This window comes from Aythya marila, assembly GCF_965140915.1.
Source record: "Aythya marila genome assembly, chromosome: 17".
Taxonomy (NCBI): Eukaryota; Metazoa; Chordata; class Aves; order Anseriformes; family Anatidae; genus Aythya; species Aythya marila.
Genome location: NC_139058.1, coordinates 14,480,555 through 14,497,781, shown reverse-complemented (window position 1 = coordinate 14,497,781; position 17,227 = coordinate 14,480,555). Strand labels below are relative to the sequence as shown.

Genomic DNA, 17,227 nt, shown 5'->3' with positions numbered 1-17,227 from the left:
TATGTGCTTCTAATGATGATTTCTAACAGTGCTACCTGCAGAGAACAAAGACAGTCCAATTAAATCGAAGCCTTTTGTGCTGTTATCATAGAGCTCATACCAGAATCCCCATCCTCCTCTCCTTGAAACAGAAATGCGATGGAGTTTTCAATTATTTCAAGGATAAAGTGTGTTTTATTTAAAACAAATCTTTCTCCTGCAAAATAGCAATTGTTCCATGAGTCTTTTTCTTTCAGGTGAATCTTTTGCTCTAACCATTTCCAAAACAGTCTGGTAGCTCTTTATCCTTGCTAAGATTTTTATGCATTGTTTAATTTGACAGCTCCCTATGACACCTGAGCATGGGCAACATGAGGAAATTAAGTGTTCTGTCAAGTGCCTCTAGTAATTTTTCTGTTTTGTCTCTCACAGGTTTTGTATGACTGGAATGTCTTGCTTTCTTTATAATCATGTAAATTGTAGCTTGTTAATGAATACTTTGTTATTTCGGACATCTCATATCAATTATTTCATATGTTCTTTTGCAAAATATTTGCAGGAAGGGTAGCAGTGGAATGTTAGTGAAAAATGTGACCTATTTTCTGCCCCATCAGCTGAAGCTTGGTTTGCTTTAAATGCAGTCCAGAGACATTGTCTCCCATTTCCTCCAGCTGCTGTTCAGAGCTGAGCGATCAATAAGCTGCAGTGGCTTTAGCTGTTCTATTTAAGATCCTGTCTTTAACCATACCCCTCTTCTTTCAGGAAGCTGTGGTAAGCACCTGGATTCAGTTCAGTGACAGCTCTGTTACTCCGCTGGACATTTATGATCCTAAGGACTTCTCTCTTTCTGCCATGTCATTAGATGAAGCTGTTGTCTCAATCCACCAGAACGCTGCCTTGAAATGGCCAGTTGTAGCAGCGGAAGGTGAAGGTCAGGGCACATTAATCAAGGTAGACATGATGATTTCTGAAGCCTGCCAAAAGTCCAAGAGGAAAAGTATCCTGGCTGTGGGAAACGGCAACGTCAAAGTTAAGTTTGGCCAGAATGATGCAGACTCTGACCCAGGTGGAGATTACGATGCTGATGAGATTGAAAACCATGCTAGTGACCGGCGGCACAAAGTGTCCGATCAGGAGCGGTATGGCCAGGATGGACGATATTATGGTAGCTCTTCAGCAGAGCGAGAGGAAAGTGCCATCAGGAAAGTCAGCACCACAGCAAAATCTGTAATAAAAAATAAAGTGATGAAAAACAACAGACTGGATGGTGGCAAACTCTCAGATGACAGCCAGCTGCAGAACATCCCCATAGATTTCACCAACTTCCCTGCTCAAGTAGACCTCCCAAAAGGCAGTGCAGGCATGGAGGAAAACGATTTGGTGCAGGCACCCAGAGGCCTTAGCGATTTGGAGATCGGGATGTATGCTCTGCTAGGGGTCTTCTGCCTGGCAATTCTAGTCTTCCTAATAAACTGTGCGACATTTGCACTTAAGTACCGCCACAAGCAGGTTCTGGTGGAAGGACAGGCCACCATGACCCATTCCCATGACTGGGTCTGGCTAGGAAATGAAGCAGAACTGCTGGAGAACACAGCAGATGCATCATCTCAGCAGGATGAGCACACAACCATTATTGACCGAGGGACAGGTTGCGAGGAGAGCAACCAGCTCCTCAATGGCAGTGCTCAGAAGAACATTCAGAGCCAGGTTCACAGGCATGCTGACTCAGGGGGCAAGCTTGTAAAGGAACAGAAATCCGAACCTTTACATTCGCCAACATCTAAACGGAAGCGGGTAAAATTCACAACATTCACTACCATCCCACCTGATGATGGTTGTCCTACTGTCAATTCAATCCTAAGTAGCAATGATGATGACATTAAATGGGTGTGCCAGGATATGGACCTGGGGGACTCCAAAGAGATAAGAAATTACATGGAGAAGTTCAAAGACAAAGTGTAGCTCCTGGCTGTTTTTTGGGGGGTTTAACCACACCTTGATGCCTTCAGTTCTACAATATATATTGGGAGAGAATAGGGAAAGGGGAAGGAGTCACCAGGAGAAATGATGAGGCAGTTTTTGTAATCAGGGAAAGAAATTTGCCAAATTGTCCATGGTTATTTTTTTTTTCATTTAAGTTTTTCACTTTCTTTTGTTTTTCCAACAGCTATTCTGCTATTCACGGATTTAAGAAGTGAAACATAAATAGCAGAAAGGAACAAGGAAACGGTATGACCAATATAATGAACTGGGCAAGGTGAGGTTGTGAAAATGTATTTTATGTCTCATAGAAACAATAATGATACTAATGTTTCAAAGTACCAAAACTATTCAGGAAAAAAAAAAAAAAAAAAAAGAGAGAGAAAGAATATAAGAGCATGAAAAGAATAAGCAAGAGACAAACAATGACTTGTTTGTGTTACTAATAGAACATCCCAATTTTGGACACATGACCAGTACGGAGACTTTTTAGACTGGTATTCAGGCTGGTTCTTTCTATTCCTTCATTTGAAGCGAAGATGTGTCTTTGGTATTGAATATGAAGGAGAAAGAAATTACCAGATATTTTTATTTTTACTTTTCTGATTGTCTTGTAAGTTGAAACAGTATAATTTTCCCTTTCATAATATTCTTCTAAATATTTTAAAATCAGGAAAAAATTCAACCCAGTAAGTTCACAGTGGACCAATAATATTATATTTCTAAGTTAGCTATAAAAAATCTGCTGTCATTTAAAGAATTCAGAGGACAAAATATCGACTAATAATCTCCATGTGGCATCTCTTCTGAAAGCAAAAGCCTCACTTGTTTCATCCTAGCTAAAAATATGTTCTCTTTGGAAGGAGCGTTCTTTTTACTTTCAGGTTTGGATTGTTTGTTTCATTGTTTGTTTTAAATTTCCACAACCAAAGTTCTTGTGTTTCACCAAGGGAAGAAAGTGCTGGTTTATGTTAGTATGTTGAAGTAATAACCAATGGGAGTGCCCCCTGATGCATTTTAAGTGTACCTGGAATGAACACCATGCAGGTCAAATATGTACAGTCTGGATTTTTATTTTTTTTTCCAAGTCCATGAATTCATGATTTCATTGTATAGTCTCTGTTTATTCCAATGTCACCAGCTCTCACCAAACTCTGAAGCTAGAAGAATGGACTTTAGGGCACAGATTGTCCTCAGACTTGCATTTCCTTGTGCTGGGAGAGCTGGTCTCTGGACAGACTGTTGGGAGAGGGGAAATGTTACTGAAGGAAGATCAAGAAATAACTGCAATTTTTATTTTATTTTATGTTATTTTATTGACAGTAGACCACCTAAGACTGAACATTTTAGACTAGATTGTATAGCTATTGTTTTTTATTAAAAAAAAAAAGAAAAAAAAAAGAAAACCATAATACAAACCCAGCAATGAATCTAAAGAAAATACAAAATAGAACCATAAATTCATTGTGTAAACTGGCAGAACTACATTGACTCAGTGCCAGTTTGCACCAATGGAAGATGCAGATCAAAATCTATACATTGAGGAAACCACTGACAAAATAAAACCTTCTGTAACTCCAAGGAAGATGGTATGTCCAACTATCCAACCTTTTGGAAAGCCGTGTTATTTCTTGATTGTTAGCCAGAAGCATTTGCATAGTCCTGTCTTCATTCATGTATTTTATTATTATTATTATTATTATTTTAATTACTAAATTCAGTATTCTGTTGTTTTGTTGTTGTTGTTGTTGTTGTTGTTTATTTCTTGGACAAAATCAATCCTGCCACACAGTAATATAGATGGACATTTTAACAAAATAAGCCTAGTATGTATTGTAGACTGAAAGAATGTAATATTTATTTATACATGTTATACAAACTGTAATTAAAATGCTTTACATGGCTTGACAAATTAACCTCTCTTTTCTGAGGGGAGAGGGCTGTTTTTGTCATTTCTGTGTTGGAGTACTGCATCCACTGTCTAACAGCTGAAAAAAAAAAATTTAAGGCACTTAAATTAGAGAGGAGAATAGAGATGTATGAAAGTTCTTCACTGCTCTGACCCTTCCTTTGTGAACCGCTTCCCCTTCCCACCCAACATGTGATGATGATGATGGATGGCAGGAGAAGACAGAAATCAGGCACAGTTCATGGCAGTGTCAGTATTAATCTTGCTCAACTTCACGCCTACCATCAACATGAGCAACTCCAGGACTCTAACTTCTGATGTGTGCAACTTTCATGCAGCCCAGTCATAATTAATTATGTTGCTTCTCTGATTGATACAGTAGGTTCAGATGAAAGCAAGTTTCACTGAATCACAAGTGACATATACAAAGCACCCCATATCCCAATGGACCCCAAGCTACTTCATAAGCTAAACACAGCGATGCATCAGCCACACCTCAGGGACATTTACAGTGCAGAGCTGCAAAATACAACAGGAGAGGAACAAGAAAGATACATGGAACAAAAATAATACACCATGGTAGTACAGACACACACAGCGCAATTGTTCAAAATGCATTTTTAAGGCTGTTAATGTGCTGAGCAGCTCTTGTTACAGCATGCCTGAAGGATGGCATCTCCAATAACCGAGCACTCCTGAGCACTTTCTGGGATACAGATACACACTGATGGGGAGGAAGGGAATTGGTTGCTAATTCTTTATTTCTAGTCCATACACCCTTTCTTTGCTTTTGGCAGCTGAGATTTTATAGGATCAGAAGAGGAAAAAATATCTCTATCCAACATAACAAACAATTGGCTACTGAGAAAAAAAACCTTATGAGGTGAATTTATTGTTCTCTGCATGTTAGTGATGACGCTTTTTTTGCTTGTTTTATCTTGTTATCTCATTGTATTGACTAGGAAAAGTGTTTCACAGTGAATGAATACATTATTCCTAATTCACTTCCTCTCCAAAACCTCAAGCATTTTTTTTCAAGAACTAGAAACACATCTTTATTGAAATTAAGGGGAGGGGAAAATCAGTTTCCCATGGGAAACTATTTTGCAATTCCTTTTCAAAACAGTGACGTAAACTTTTGTCGAAAGACTCATTCCTGTATTAATGCAGCTCACATTGGACTCAACACTCCCAAAGAGAGAACAGAGCTCTTCTATTATGAGTAGGAAAGTTATGGCTTATTTATTACTTCAACTTAGATAATCACCATTGTTTCCTTCTTGTTTATTGACTGTGTGTATAGCTTTCTGTTTGCTTTTCATATTTATACTTAGGCAGTTTGTTTGAAATAACTCCCCTTCAGAAAAAAAAAAAATATATATATATATATATTTAATATAGAGTGATGGTCATTGTGTCATTGACCAACACACAAATGATGCCTTGTTGGGAGCTGAATTTCACTGATGAGTAGCCATGTGTCAATTCTGAGTGACAATATTCTGTCATGATACATTAGAAAATGTGGTCTCCACAGAATCCTTCTGCAGCAGGTGGTTTCAGGGCTTGCACACGTGGAGCCCACTGAGTGCAGCCTGTAACACCACATTGGATGTTGGCCATTCACAAACACATCCGGCATTTTACATGCATTGCATATTGCCATGGATATTTGTTGCATTTCTGACTTACTCTTTATCTTTTCTGTGCCATAATAATCACTTTGTAAACAGTGACAATCACATGTAACTGCCCACATGAGCACATGCAAGGCCAGGAGGAGAGGCTTAAGCAGGAGTTTTGTTGGGCTGCTGGACTCAGGGCAGGCAGTGCAGCCACTTTCCCAAAGTTGACTGAAATGGAAAAACATTACTGAAGAACTTGAAATGTTTTTCTCTGGTGTTTTTTTTTTTTTTCAACACATGCCTGTTATTGATGTCTTTTAGTTCCTGAGTTATCAACTAATGGACTTCAGCTAACCCCCATGTTGGCAACACAATGGGGTTTAAGGCTGTAAAAGGAAGACACGTGGAAGACAGCCTGTCATAATATCACATCTTACTATAACGAAAAAGAAGAACCCCTGCTCCAGGTTCTGTACTACGTATGCAGTAACAGTTGAAATATGGAAAATATGTTCAGACAGGGCATGATGTGTTTAACAGAAGGGCCATGTGATATGAGGCTTGTGATGGTTGAGAGGGGGAAGCACTCAGGAAGTCCCAAGATACCACTTCAAATCTTTTCTTAGTCACAACTACAGCATTTCTCTCTAGATCTACACCTGCTGTAAATCTCTTTGTCTCCACTGAAGCCATCTGGTACAGACGTGTTAACTGACACCAGCCAGGAGTCTGGACTTTTGATTTAATGTATATGAGAGGTCCTTGACTATTTAGGAAAAGAGTTTTAAAGACATTTTGCCATATGATATAACTGACTTGGTGTGTTTTGCAGCACAAGGGGTTTGTTTTCCCCTATCATGAAAGTGGAAAGATGTGAAGCTAATGGCAGTGCTCTAGAGGCTTGGGCAATGACTGCTTCTCCTGGCAAAGCCTGCTCTCTTTGGCAGCAGCAGAAATTTCTTCACGTGTCTTGATATTTCCTTTACTACCACCACCCAGCCTGGATGCTGTTTCAAAAGAAACAGAGAAAACATCTTCTGCTTGCAGCAGCCTGCTGCCTATGTCTAGATGGGTTGAGCTGCAGCAGTGGTGATGAAGGGCTTGGGGTGCTGATGGTTTATTCTCTCCCACAAGTGTTAAACTTCAAAGGAAAAAGTACTTTTGTATCTGAGTGGTGGTGACTTTGAGAAGGGCTGGTTCGCTGTGCTCTTCGTAGGTCTGAAGCCCAGAGGAACCCTAGGGGAGGCCATTGATTTTGACTCCTGTAACTTGTGGCTGAACAGAAGCATGTCTTCAAAATCACTCAATCTTTGCAAGGAACAGGGAAGATGGGCTATATTTCAAGAGACAATGGAAAGGAGGAAAGGATTAAAACAAAACAAAACAAAAACAAACAACAACAACAAAAAAAAACTTATACCTACCAAGACATTTATTTTTTTCTGAAGTTACATACAAAACATGGTGCTTCAGAGCCAGAAAATAAATAAATAAATAAATTTCAATTTGTCTTCCACTGACCAAAAATACCCTCAAAGTCCAACTCTGACTGAGCCCCCATAAATGATCATCTCAGCAGGGAGGAAACCACCAGGCTGTGAAATATCATTTATTTGAGAAATTCACATTGGGTCAAATGCCAGGATTTACATTTCTTAAGCTTTGTTGTGCTACAGTTACAAAGACACTGGGATCAGGCACAGAGAGCCTCTCTGAACATCACTCCTGGCAATGTGCCTTCCTTGCCAGATGAGGGAATCTATAAGTGCCAAGGGTGCATGGCTGCAAAGATAACATGCTGCAAGGTACATTTTCCTGTCAAGGAGCCAAGGTGGAAATTCATTAATAATACTTTGCACTTAGAGGAGAGCCTTTCATCAGAGAAGCTCAGTGACTTACAATTGTTGGGAAAGGGTGAAGGTGTGAGCAGGCTGAAGGAGGCCTATTTTTTTTCAAATGAGACAACACCCAGTGAACACATTCCCATTTTCAGGGTGCAGGAGCTCAGCTGCATCTGTACAAGGTCTAGACTTGTGTGCCCCATGAAGGTAATTAGTGAAATCACCTGATGCAGGCAGTAACAAGGAGCCTAGCCTGGGGGGAGAGGAAAGCATGTGGGTTGGTGCAGCTGAAGAGAGATCACAGTGTGAAAGCTTCAGTAGATGGGATAGAGTGAGCTGGTCTGCCAGGGAGATTTCACCTCGGTGAGAAAGTGAGTCCTACTTTTTTTTTTTTTTTTTTTTTTTGGGGGGGGGGGCGGGGCGGGGCTTTCTGTTGTTGTTTTAATTACTGGGTGCTTTGGGGGAAAGGAGGACTCATCCTGCTTGCTTAGGTGCCCCATGTTTGGGAACAAATGAGAGGAACGGTGTTGCTTGCCCCTTGGCAAGGGGAGCTGCTAAGGGAGTAGGATGCAATCTGCTGTGTGCCTGGGGTGTTTCAGGGCACAGAGGATTGTGTATTTGTTTGGAAACCAGCAAACCTTGAAATCCCATACACCTTTAGGAAGAAGAAAAAGGCTGAGATTGTCTCTGTGCTGCCAGCGCAGCTGTCCAAAGAGTTCTTGGCTCAGAAACCCAGTAGTGTATGTTTGTGCTGCCCAGGCCAGCTTTCCCCAAGCTCACCCCTGGAGGTGAGACAAGTTGTAGAGTGCTGCCTGAAGGTACAAAGTGTGCAGGGATGCCAGCGGAGAATTTTGTTCAGAGATTGAACCTGGCGTAGCTTTTGTGTCCCTGTTACCTGCTAGAGGGAGCCCTTGGAGTGACCTATCTCAGTCTTGCATGTGGATTTGTTTTTAAAAGGATTTTCCAAAAGAGAGCCCAGGTGATAGCTGGTTGTCTAACACGTGGATGCTCAGGTGACTCCGACTTCGGGATGGACTGAGGGCTAATTCAAGTGTGAGCTAGTGCCAGGCAACATACCTTCACTGGAAATCCTGCAACTCTTGCACTGTCAGTGTATCCCAGCTTGCCAAGCTGTTGCTTCATAGCTTTAACCTTCTAAATGTTAAGTGCTTCTCGGTGCTTTCCTGAAAAGCTAAACCAAAGTGAGATGTGTTCTAAAGATTATTTATCACTGTAAGAAGTTTGTCTGCAAGACTGCCATATAAGCTGTAATACCACTGGGTATTATAGTCTGTATTTAAAGCAAATACTTGAGTTTGAACAGAAGATGAGGGCTTCTGTGAGGTGTGTCTGTAGACATTTTTCTGATGTGTGTGCATGAAAACACCCTAGCAGCTAGGCTGGCAATAGGACGGTGACACCCAATGCTTGTGCACATCTATCATCTATCTATGCACGCTTTCTTCTTGCCCAGGAAGGAAAGTAGCCAGCACAGTGGGAGGACTGCTCTGTTTTGAAATACTCCTAAACTGGATTTAAAAATAAGCTGTCAGCAAAGATGCTGTAGCAGACACTGATTATGATGCAAATTACTAAACAGCTCTCCCTCTTGATTATTGATTTCGGTCAAGCTCAGCCCTATTCTTTTTATGCTTATGCTAGGGAGGGATTAAAGCTCTTTGTATGACATGTCCGGTTAAAGCCAGCATCTTGGACACAATGTGTTGGTGCTCAGCTGAGCCATGTGAAGTTGCACAGTTATCCCATGCTAATCATTCCCTTGGCTGCAGGAGGGGCTGCCTTGTGCACTCTTGGGCATGTCCCAGGCAGTGGTGTATCTTTCCAGAGGTGCACTAGCACATCTAGAGATTGTAGGTAACTATTTTTTTTCTTCAGCACTGTGGTAGTCTGGTTGTTTCTGTCTACAAATGCAAGCTAGGAGGGAAATCTTACTGAAGGCTGTTGTTGTTTCACCACTATGTCACGCTTGGTATAGTGGAGGAAGCACGTGGCAGAGAAATGCCTGTCTACCACTGGCCACATCTACTCATTCACTTCATGTTTGTCTTACCACCGGGTATTTAAAGCTGCTATCTAGCTTTCCAGCCCTCTAAGCAGTGCTAATGAAAAGCCACTAACACAACTTCATGCTATCCATGTGGATTGTGGGGAAAGGAAAAGTAAAAAGAGCTGTGGACAGTTTTTATTGCAGAACTGACAGAATGAGAGCAAAGTCCCATGAGAAAAAACTTAAGCTATATGAAAGCTCACTATGAAAGATCACTTTCTTGGTTTATTTTTCTGCAATGTATGTATAATTTCCCTGTCTGTTGTTGCCTTTCCTGGTTTGAAGTGATAATTCTCCTGGTGTGGGGCTAAGAGGCATGCAAACCATCTGGGACTTGGGCTAGCTTCACTGCCTGGTTCTTGTTAGGGGGGCAGGAGCAGCCCAGCAGGTACTGGAGCCTCCGCTCTGACAATTGATGCTAATACCCAAGGGAGCTGTATGATGAACAGCACTGCTGGTAAGGGCTGTCCAAATAATAATCTGGCTAGATGTGATAGTGAATTATTCTGGGGGCAGGCCGTAGTTAAGTGTTTTCTTATGACAGGGAAGACTGGTTCCCAAACAGATTTGTACCAGAATATGAGGCTTCAGTTAGCTGCACTACAGGCAAAAAGCCCTAGTCTGGACATGAGGCACCCAAAATTCTGTGCAGCTAAAGACTAGCACTTCAGTGACATTTCGTAGCAATTACAGAGTTATTTGGGGACTCCTCTTTGGTTATGATGACACTATAGATTTTATAAAAGTGAGCTGAGATTACCATAATGATGAAACTCTATTAATTTAATATGATATTGCTACAGGGTCTTTTTGTGGACTGTCTGAAAACATTAATATTATTTAACAGAAACACTTTGGCAAACCAATTAGCCAGCTCCCATTCTTCCACTCCACCCCTGCATTTTGGGATCTGCCATTTACTTTTTCCGTCATGTCTCTAGGTTCATCATACCACATTCATCAGTGTGGCATGAGGTTTACATATGCACATTCTTGGAGTGTGTTTTTTTTTGTTGTTTTTGTTTGTTTGTTTGTTTGTTTGTTTAAATGTACTCTGCTTTCTAGGGCATTGTGTTTTCCTATTTTTTAGGCCTACTATTACAAAAATAAAATGCAAGACATTGTTGATGGAAATGAGTGGGTTGGGTAACTGACAGCTTCAGGGCGTTTTGGAAATTCACTGAGCAGACTAAAAGGGAAGTTTCCCTGCAATGTAGAACACAAGACATTTGTTTTCAACTGGCAGGGAAAGCCTGTTATAAATCCAGCCATCTCCCACATACCAGAGTGCTGTTCTGTGTGCTTCAGACCTCTTTAGTGTAATGTGTAGGCTTCTATTTTCCATCGGATAGTACTGATGGGACCCAGGTGGCTACCTTCAGGTATATTAGGTGTGTATATATATGAGGGTTTCATTGCTGCTTGAGTTGCAACCAGCTCTGAGGAAATGTGGGACCCTGGATGTCCTCTCCTGCTTCAGTCCCTTGGTTCTTGCCCTGTGACAAAGGCTGGCAGGCTCTGGTGATACAACCTGGGTCTTTGTCTTCCCAGCTCTTATTCAGTTCAATGTTTCTATACCCTAGCTTAAATTGCCCTTAGCTTTAGATTTATGAACCAGGTTATGCTTTGATGAAATAATCAGTCCTGTGTAAATTTTATTAAAATGCTGAGCAAATAAATACAAAATGAAACAGGCATATTGCTAATCAGGTACCACTTCACTAAACTATCAGAATGGAATAATGCAGCAATCAAAGGCTGTGATTAAAACTGAATCTCTAAATCAGTGGATTTAAGTTTACCTGCTGGTTTAATTTGCTGAATTGTTATCAAATTCAATGATAGGACTGATGCTAAGAGGAATTACTTTGGGCTGGTCTTATTTGAAAAACATATGGAGGAGCTAAGTCCTTTCAACTGATGATACATGTATAAACCAGTGCTTTGGTCAAGACAGCCCTTCAGCTGGTGGAGGGCATAAGCACATGGATGGTTAAAGCAGACGGGACATTAAATAAAACCCTTCCCAGGGAGGTACCTCAGTGCAAAAAAAAAAAAAAAAAAAAAAAAAGTGCAGAAAATTGACTTGTCTGTATGTCTTGCATAAAACTATCAGTGTTTGCAGCAAATGCATGGCCTTGTCCAGTCTTGTTCTATTCCCCCAGTTCTGCTATTTTCCTTCAATAATGTTGAATCTTCCAGCAGACTTGCTCTGGAAGCATTGACTGAGTTATGTGCAACTCTTTAGATCTTTCTGTTTCTCAGAACAGGGAAATATTCACAGCCTGGCATTCTCTTTTGGGTTCTTACTAATAAACGTTAATATCTACATCTATTACAGACCCATTTCTAGCAGGAAGGGAGTATACAGGGGAAGGGAAGAGGGGAAGGAGTTGGAGAGATCATGCTGTGGAATCATCTCCATGTCTTTTGTGGTTATCACAGCAGTGCCTGGAGAAATTTGGAAAGAGGTGAGCTAGCTATTTCCCACTTTCCTGCTTCTGCACCAGTGTCTGTGTGAAGCAGTGTCCTGCCTTGCAGTATGATCCTTCATGGCACAGTGAAGGTGATAATGAATGACCTTTTAACTTTGCAAAACCTTCTCAGTTAGCAGTAAGCATGTGTTCTTTCAGAAATGTTCTGGTAGCAGCATGAGGGCAGGGAAGGGGAGGCCAGCCAGGAAACTTGAGGTCAGCTTTGAAGCTGAGGTAATGGATATAAAAATCTTCATGTGCTGAGAAATCATTTAAAGAAAAAGTATTGACATAATTAGCCCACTTGTCTCTTTTATCTTCAAGCATCTTTCTAACAACAGTTATTTCCTACCTTAAATCAGGGAACTAATACAAGTAACGTCATAACTTCTGTCTTAAAGTCTTTTAGAAGTTGTCACTTTTAAAAATAACCTTTTCAAATGCTGTCTGCAGATGTGTGCACTGTGTGTGTATGGGCTAGGGAATTTTATTGTGCTAAGCTGAGGAAGAGAACACTAGATTCAGGAGATCTACTTCCTTTGGTAGGAAGGTCAAAATAAGGCAACAAAAATAATCATGAGTTTCATCACAAAAACTATTGGGAAACTGGAATTTGCTCACAGGTAATGCGGGAGTTGCCCCTGAGAGAAGCAGTCACATGGAGATCACACAAACAACTGCAGTTGTATATTGGAACAAAACTGAATGGTTGAGCAAGGCTTGATGTAATCCCGGCTGCAACAAGGACTGCAGATATGCTTGCTAGCAATCTTCCATCAGAGCCCTACAGTCTATTCAGACCAGTTTAATTAGTTCAGTTCCATGCAGCTAGTCTGCTAGAATTGAGAACTCCTGAATCTCCCTGAGATATTGGTGACACTGGTTAAAAAAGTACTTTGAAGGCTATTGTAGACCCTTTGTTATCAGAGCTGTAGCAACTGCCTCTCTTCAGCCCCGGGCAGTTGGTCAAAGCTTAGGTGCATTAGAAATGCTGCTGAACCAAAGAGCAAGAACAATTTTAAATGTGACATCTTTCACTGATGAGTGCCTAAATCCTGTTTTAAATGGGAACTCAATGTTCCTGGATCCAAGGATATGATCTAGTGGAAAACAGTTGAAGTCATGCCAAGCACCTAGTTCTGAGTCAGTAAAATTGAACTCCAGAAAATCATGATCTTTGAGCTCTCCATCTAGCAGAAATATTAGCAATTACCTGGCAGAAAATCTTTAAGCTAAAAGTAACATTCATTTGGCATCAGGGAGTGCCCCTCAGGACTAGGCACTGCTTGTCCTGGGCTTCTGTCCAGAGCTTTTGTCACTGTAATGTTTATGAAGAAAAATTCTAATACATCTCTTATGAGAAAAAGATAGCTCTAAGATTTCAAGGTTAATTAAAACCACACTGACAGTGGAAGACCAGGAACTGGTGCAATCCTGAATAGCCAAGAAATTTCTTAGGAGCACGGGTGCTAGCCTGACGTGGGAAAGGGAAACTACCAAGTGCTCACCTAGGCAGGAATTTTGGCCAAGGCTGCAAGATGTGATTAGCTGCTTAACTGGTGTTAAAAATGTCATTGATGAAGTATGGCTGTTTTGTATGCAAATACAGGCATGCAGTACTATCTGCCAGAAGATGGCACTCAAAGTATGGCATGCTACATACCTCAGAGTCCTATCTGCTTGTTCCTAGTCTAGTGGGTAATAGTTTATGCACATCCAGACCTGGAGGTGACAGAGTTCTATATAATCAATGCAGCCTAGGGTTTCATGAATGGCTACATCCTTGTGACTCAAATGGGTCAGTCATCCAGGAAAATAGGTTTCTTTTCTGCAAATGAGAGGTCACAACTGAAACACTTGGTTTCTCTGAGGATCTGAGTTTTGTTGCATAAGTCTGGCACTGCTCTGCATCTCTTGGGAAAATAAATCTGCCCTCTGGATAGCACAGTTCCACTGCACTGTGTGAGTTTAGTGAAGGTATACGATTCCCTGTCTGATGTTCCATTTGTATTTGCATCAATCTGCTGCACCTTTAATATAACTGACATACTAGCTTCAGGACAAAAAGTAAATGTGTGGAGAAATGTGTTTGTTTTTTGTTTGTTTGTTTGTTTGTTTGTTCTGAATGAATAAAAGATCCCCTGAGGAGTCCCAAGATGGGTAATCCATCTGAGCAACTAATTCAGACCTATTGCAGAATTAGTGTGGCTCTGTGGGCCTTTTTTTAGCACAAACTCTGATTGTGCTAAATGTTTCCAGAGTCCAGATCTCTGCCTCGGATTATAGCAAGGATAAAATAGACTTGTGTGCTAACGGGTGACCACAGGCTGGGACCCAAGTATAGTGCTGCTAGTTTTCTTAAGGTGCACAGTTCTCCTATGTTTTCCCTATAAGCAGTCTAAGCGTACAAACAAACACAGAAACAGGGCTCAACATAAACCCTCTCAGGAGTGCGAGGAGGCAGCACAGGAGAGCAAGGGCAGACTTCAGGGTGTCCCTAGGCCTGTGAGGCAGCCTGGTCACTAATCAGGGTCCTGGCGTGTCTGAGTCCCCTGGGAATGCCTGGCTGCTCTCCAAGTATCAGGATGACAGATGAAACAGGTGTCTCATTTTCTCCTGATTCTTCAGGGAGCCTAGCTCTGATTGTGCAACCTGGGGTTCCCTTTATGACTATGCACTTCCCACAGCTCAAACGCTTAATCAATTGTAGTCATCAAGCTGCAATGTGCCACCTTAGTGGAGTAGCTTCTTCTGGTTTCTGACTGCTTTTGGGTAGATCTGGGACAGTTCTGCTTCTGAAGGGTTGGATGTAGGGAGCACTTCTGTAGTCCTTGAGGATTTGAAGCTGTCCTTGGGCTCAGTGAAAGTAACACTGTTGGTTACATCTTGATTCTTGTGAGATGGAGAAATAAGGTAGAAAGAGCTCTTCCTCAGTTAGTTCTTTCTGCTCAACTTTGGGACCTCAGTTTGGTAAAAAGGCACCCCTGGGTTATCAATAATTCATCAGCTTTAGGCTAAAGCAGAGCACAAGGGATCCAGTTTTCTACTGGATATAAAGTGGCAAGCTCTGCTTTGTCCTTACAGCTGGAGCTTTAACTGTGCTCCCTGGTGATCCCTGGTGATCCAGGTGATCCCTGACTTCCTTGAGGGTTCACAGCCTGCAGACTACTGTGTGTTGCCACAAGGCACTTCAGCTAAATCCCTGCAGAACCTGGCAAATGGAGGACCAAATAAAAGTAATGGCCCTGCTGGACTGGCCTGGGAGGTGCTGGGGTGCAACATGACTTACAGTGAATTATTCAGGGCACTCTGGCTATCCAAGAACTACTGAGAGGGATTTATTTAGTTTTGCTTCAAGTTTGGCCCATTCATAATGGACTGCTTCTTTAGAGGTAGCTCTCCAGGCTTTATTGTTTTCAACAAAAGAAATAAGCTAATTGTGAGAGCTGGAGGCCTGGTGGCCAGGAAGCCTTTGGAAACCAAAGTGAGCTGCTGTGTTAGAGAAAGGAAGATCTGAAAAAGAGGCAAATTAGAACTAGGAACAAAAAATGTAAGAGAAATACCATGACCTTTTCAGGAAGGCTGGATTTTGATCAGTCTTCTGAAGTTCGATTGCCACTTCTGATACTACTCAAATTGCATTTCTTCTTCATGACTTCATGTATGTCCATCACCTGATCTCTGACCCAGCTGACAGGGAGTCTATTTTTTCCCCTGAGTCTGCTTGGAATAATTTTAGACTTCTAATTAAAAACTTTCCTAGATTATTATTTTTTAAATATAGATGTTGACCAAAAAAATTGAAGCCTGAATGCCATTTGGGTAGAAATCCCCCTGGTGCCAGTGCTGTCTGCAGACTGATGCAGTCCCCCCCCCAGGAAAACCTGCCTTTGTCATCCATGCTTGGTGGCAGTCCTTGTGATGTTTGGTCACCTGCTGAAGCTCAGCATGCCACTTGATCCCATGCTCCAGCTCTTTAGTTCTATCTTGTCTGTGGTATCTCAGGGTACATTTCAAAGGCCCTCGTTGTAGGCAGGGTTATTCAACCAGTGTCTGTAGATAATGTATTGGTGCCCAAGTCCTAGCCTTCATTTCTGTCTCCTTCCTTCCCGTCTTGACAGGTTCTGTTCAATTGCCCTTGTCTCTGTGTCGGTCTCTTCTGTACACCTCTGACCTGGATGCTGAAGAGAGAAGCCTGAAGGCTATCAAATGAGACTTTAGGGGGCTGGGACGGTTAGTGGATGGAGTGGGAGTGCAGGTGGTGTTTTCATCCATCCCTACGGTGGCAGGGAGGGGTACAGAGAGGACACGGAAAGCCCACCTGATAAACACGTGGCTCAGGGGCTGGTGCCAATGCAGAAATCTTGGGTTTTTTGATCATGGGGCACTTTACTCAGCACCTGGCCTGATGGCCGCAGACGGGTCCCTATCTTTTAGGGGAAAAAGGATCCTGGGCCAGGAGCTGGCAGGGCTCATTGAGAGGGCTTTAAACTAGGTAAGAAGGGGGAAGGGGCTGAAGCAAGGATTGTTGGGGCTGTGCCAGGGGGAACAATGTAGAGCTTAGGGATATGGTTTAGTGGGGACTGTTAGCGTTAGGTCAGAGGTTGGACTCGATGATCTTGAGGTCTCTTCCAACCTAGAAATTCTGTGATTCTGTGATTATCAAAGGTAAGCCTGAACCTGCAGCAGTATAGTGGGTTTCCCTCCTCCCCGCTCACAAAAGCTGAAAACTCCACAAAACTTATGAGCAAATACTGTAGATGTAGAGAGGGGAATGGACTGGGAGAATGCTGATTCTGTTTTGTTTAGTAAGTGATACAAAAAGGGAAGAACTAAATATTTAGAGCCCTAAAATCCCTGGTAAATCTGCAACTGAAACTTTTGTTTTACAGTTTGTTGCCACAAATGCATTTATATAAACAAAGATGTTATACTAGGTTTTGTTTCACTATGTTATAAATAGTTAAAGAACAAAGTAGGAAAACATTTTCTGCTAAGGGAGAAACACCTATAAGGATAAAGTGATAGTATGTTGTTGATCACTCTTTTTATTAGCTTAATCATTGTGTGAGTACTTTCTGAGAAGAATGATCTGCTGTCATAAAATGGATTCATCTCTGTACTGGAAGTTCTGTGCTACCTTTTTTAAATCATTTGTGGTGCATTAGGTAATAGAAGTGGTGACGGTTTGTCTAAATTTATAATTCTCCTTGATGGAGATTCATTAGTAAGTACCTTCTTGAGTCTGACTTGGCTTGCATTTAAGTCTTTTTGATTGTTGGCCTTGAGTAAAACGTACAGCTTCCCCAGTTTATATTATTTAAATTTTGAAGCCTTCAATCTGACTAGAC

General features: G+C 41.6%; 1 protein-coding gene across 1 annotated transcript in view; it reads left to right on the top strand.

Annotated features, from left to right (window-relative positions):
- TMEM132C (transmembrane protein 132C) overlaps positions 1 to 2,310 on the top strand; it is a 221,109-nt gene extending 218,799 nt beyond the window's left edge. The window contains exon 9 of the mRNA XM_082774163.1: positions 742 to 2,310. Within this exon, the coding sequence (XP_082630289.1) occupies positions 742 to 1,941 (1,200 nt within the window). The 3' untranslated portion in view covers positions 1,942 to 2,310. The remainder of the gene's footprint in view (positions 1 to 741) is intronic.
- Positions 2,311 to 17,227: the final 14,917 nt, after the last annotated feature.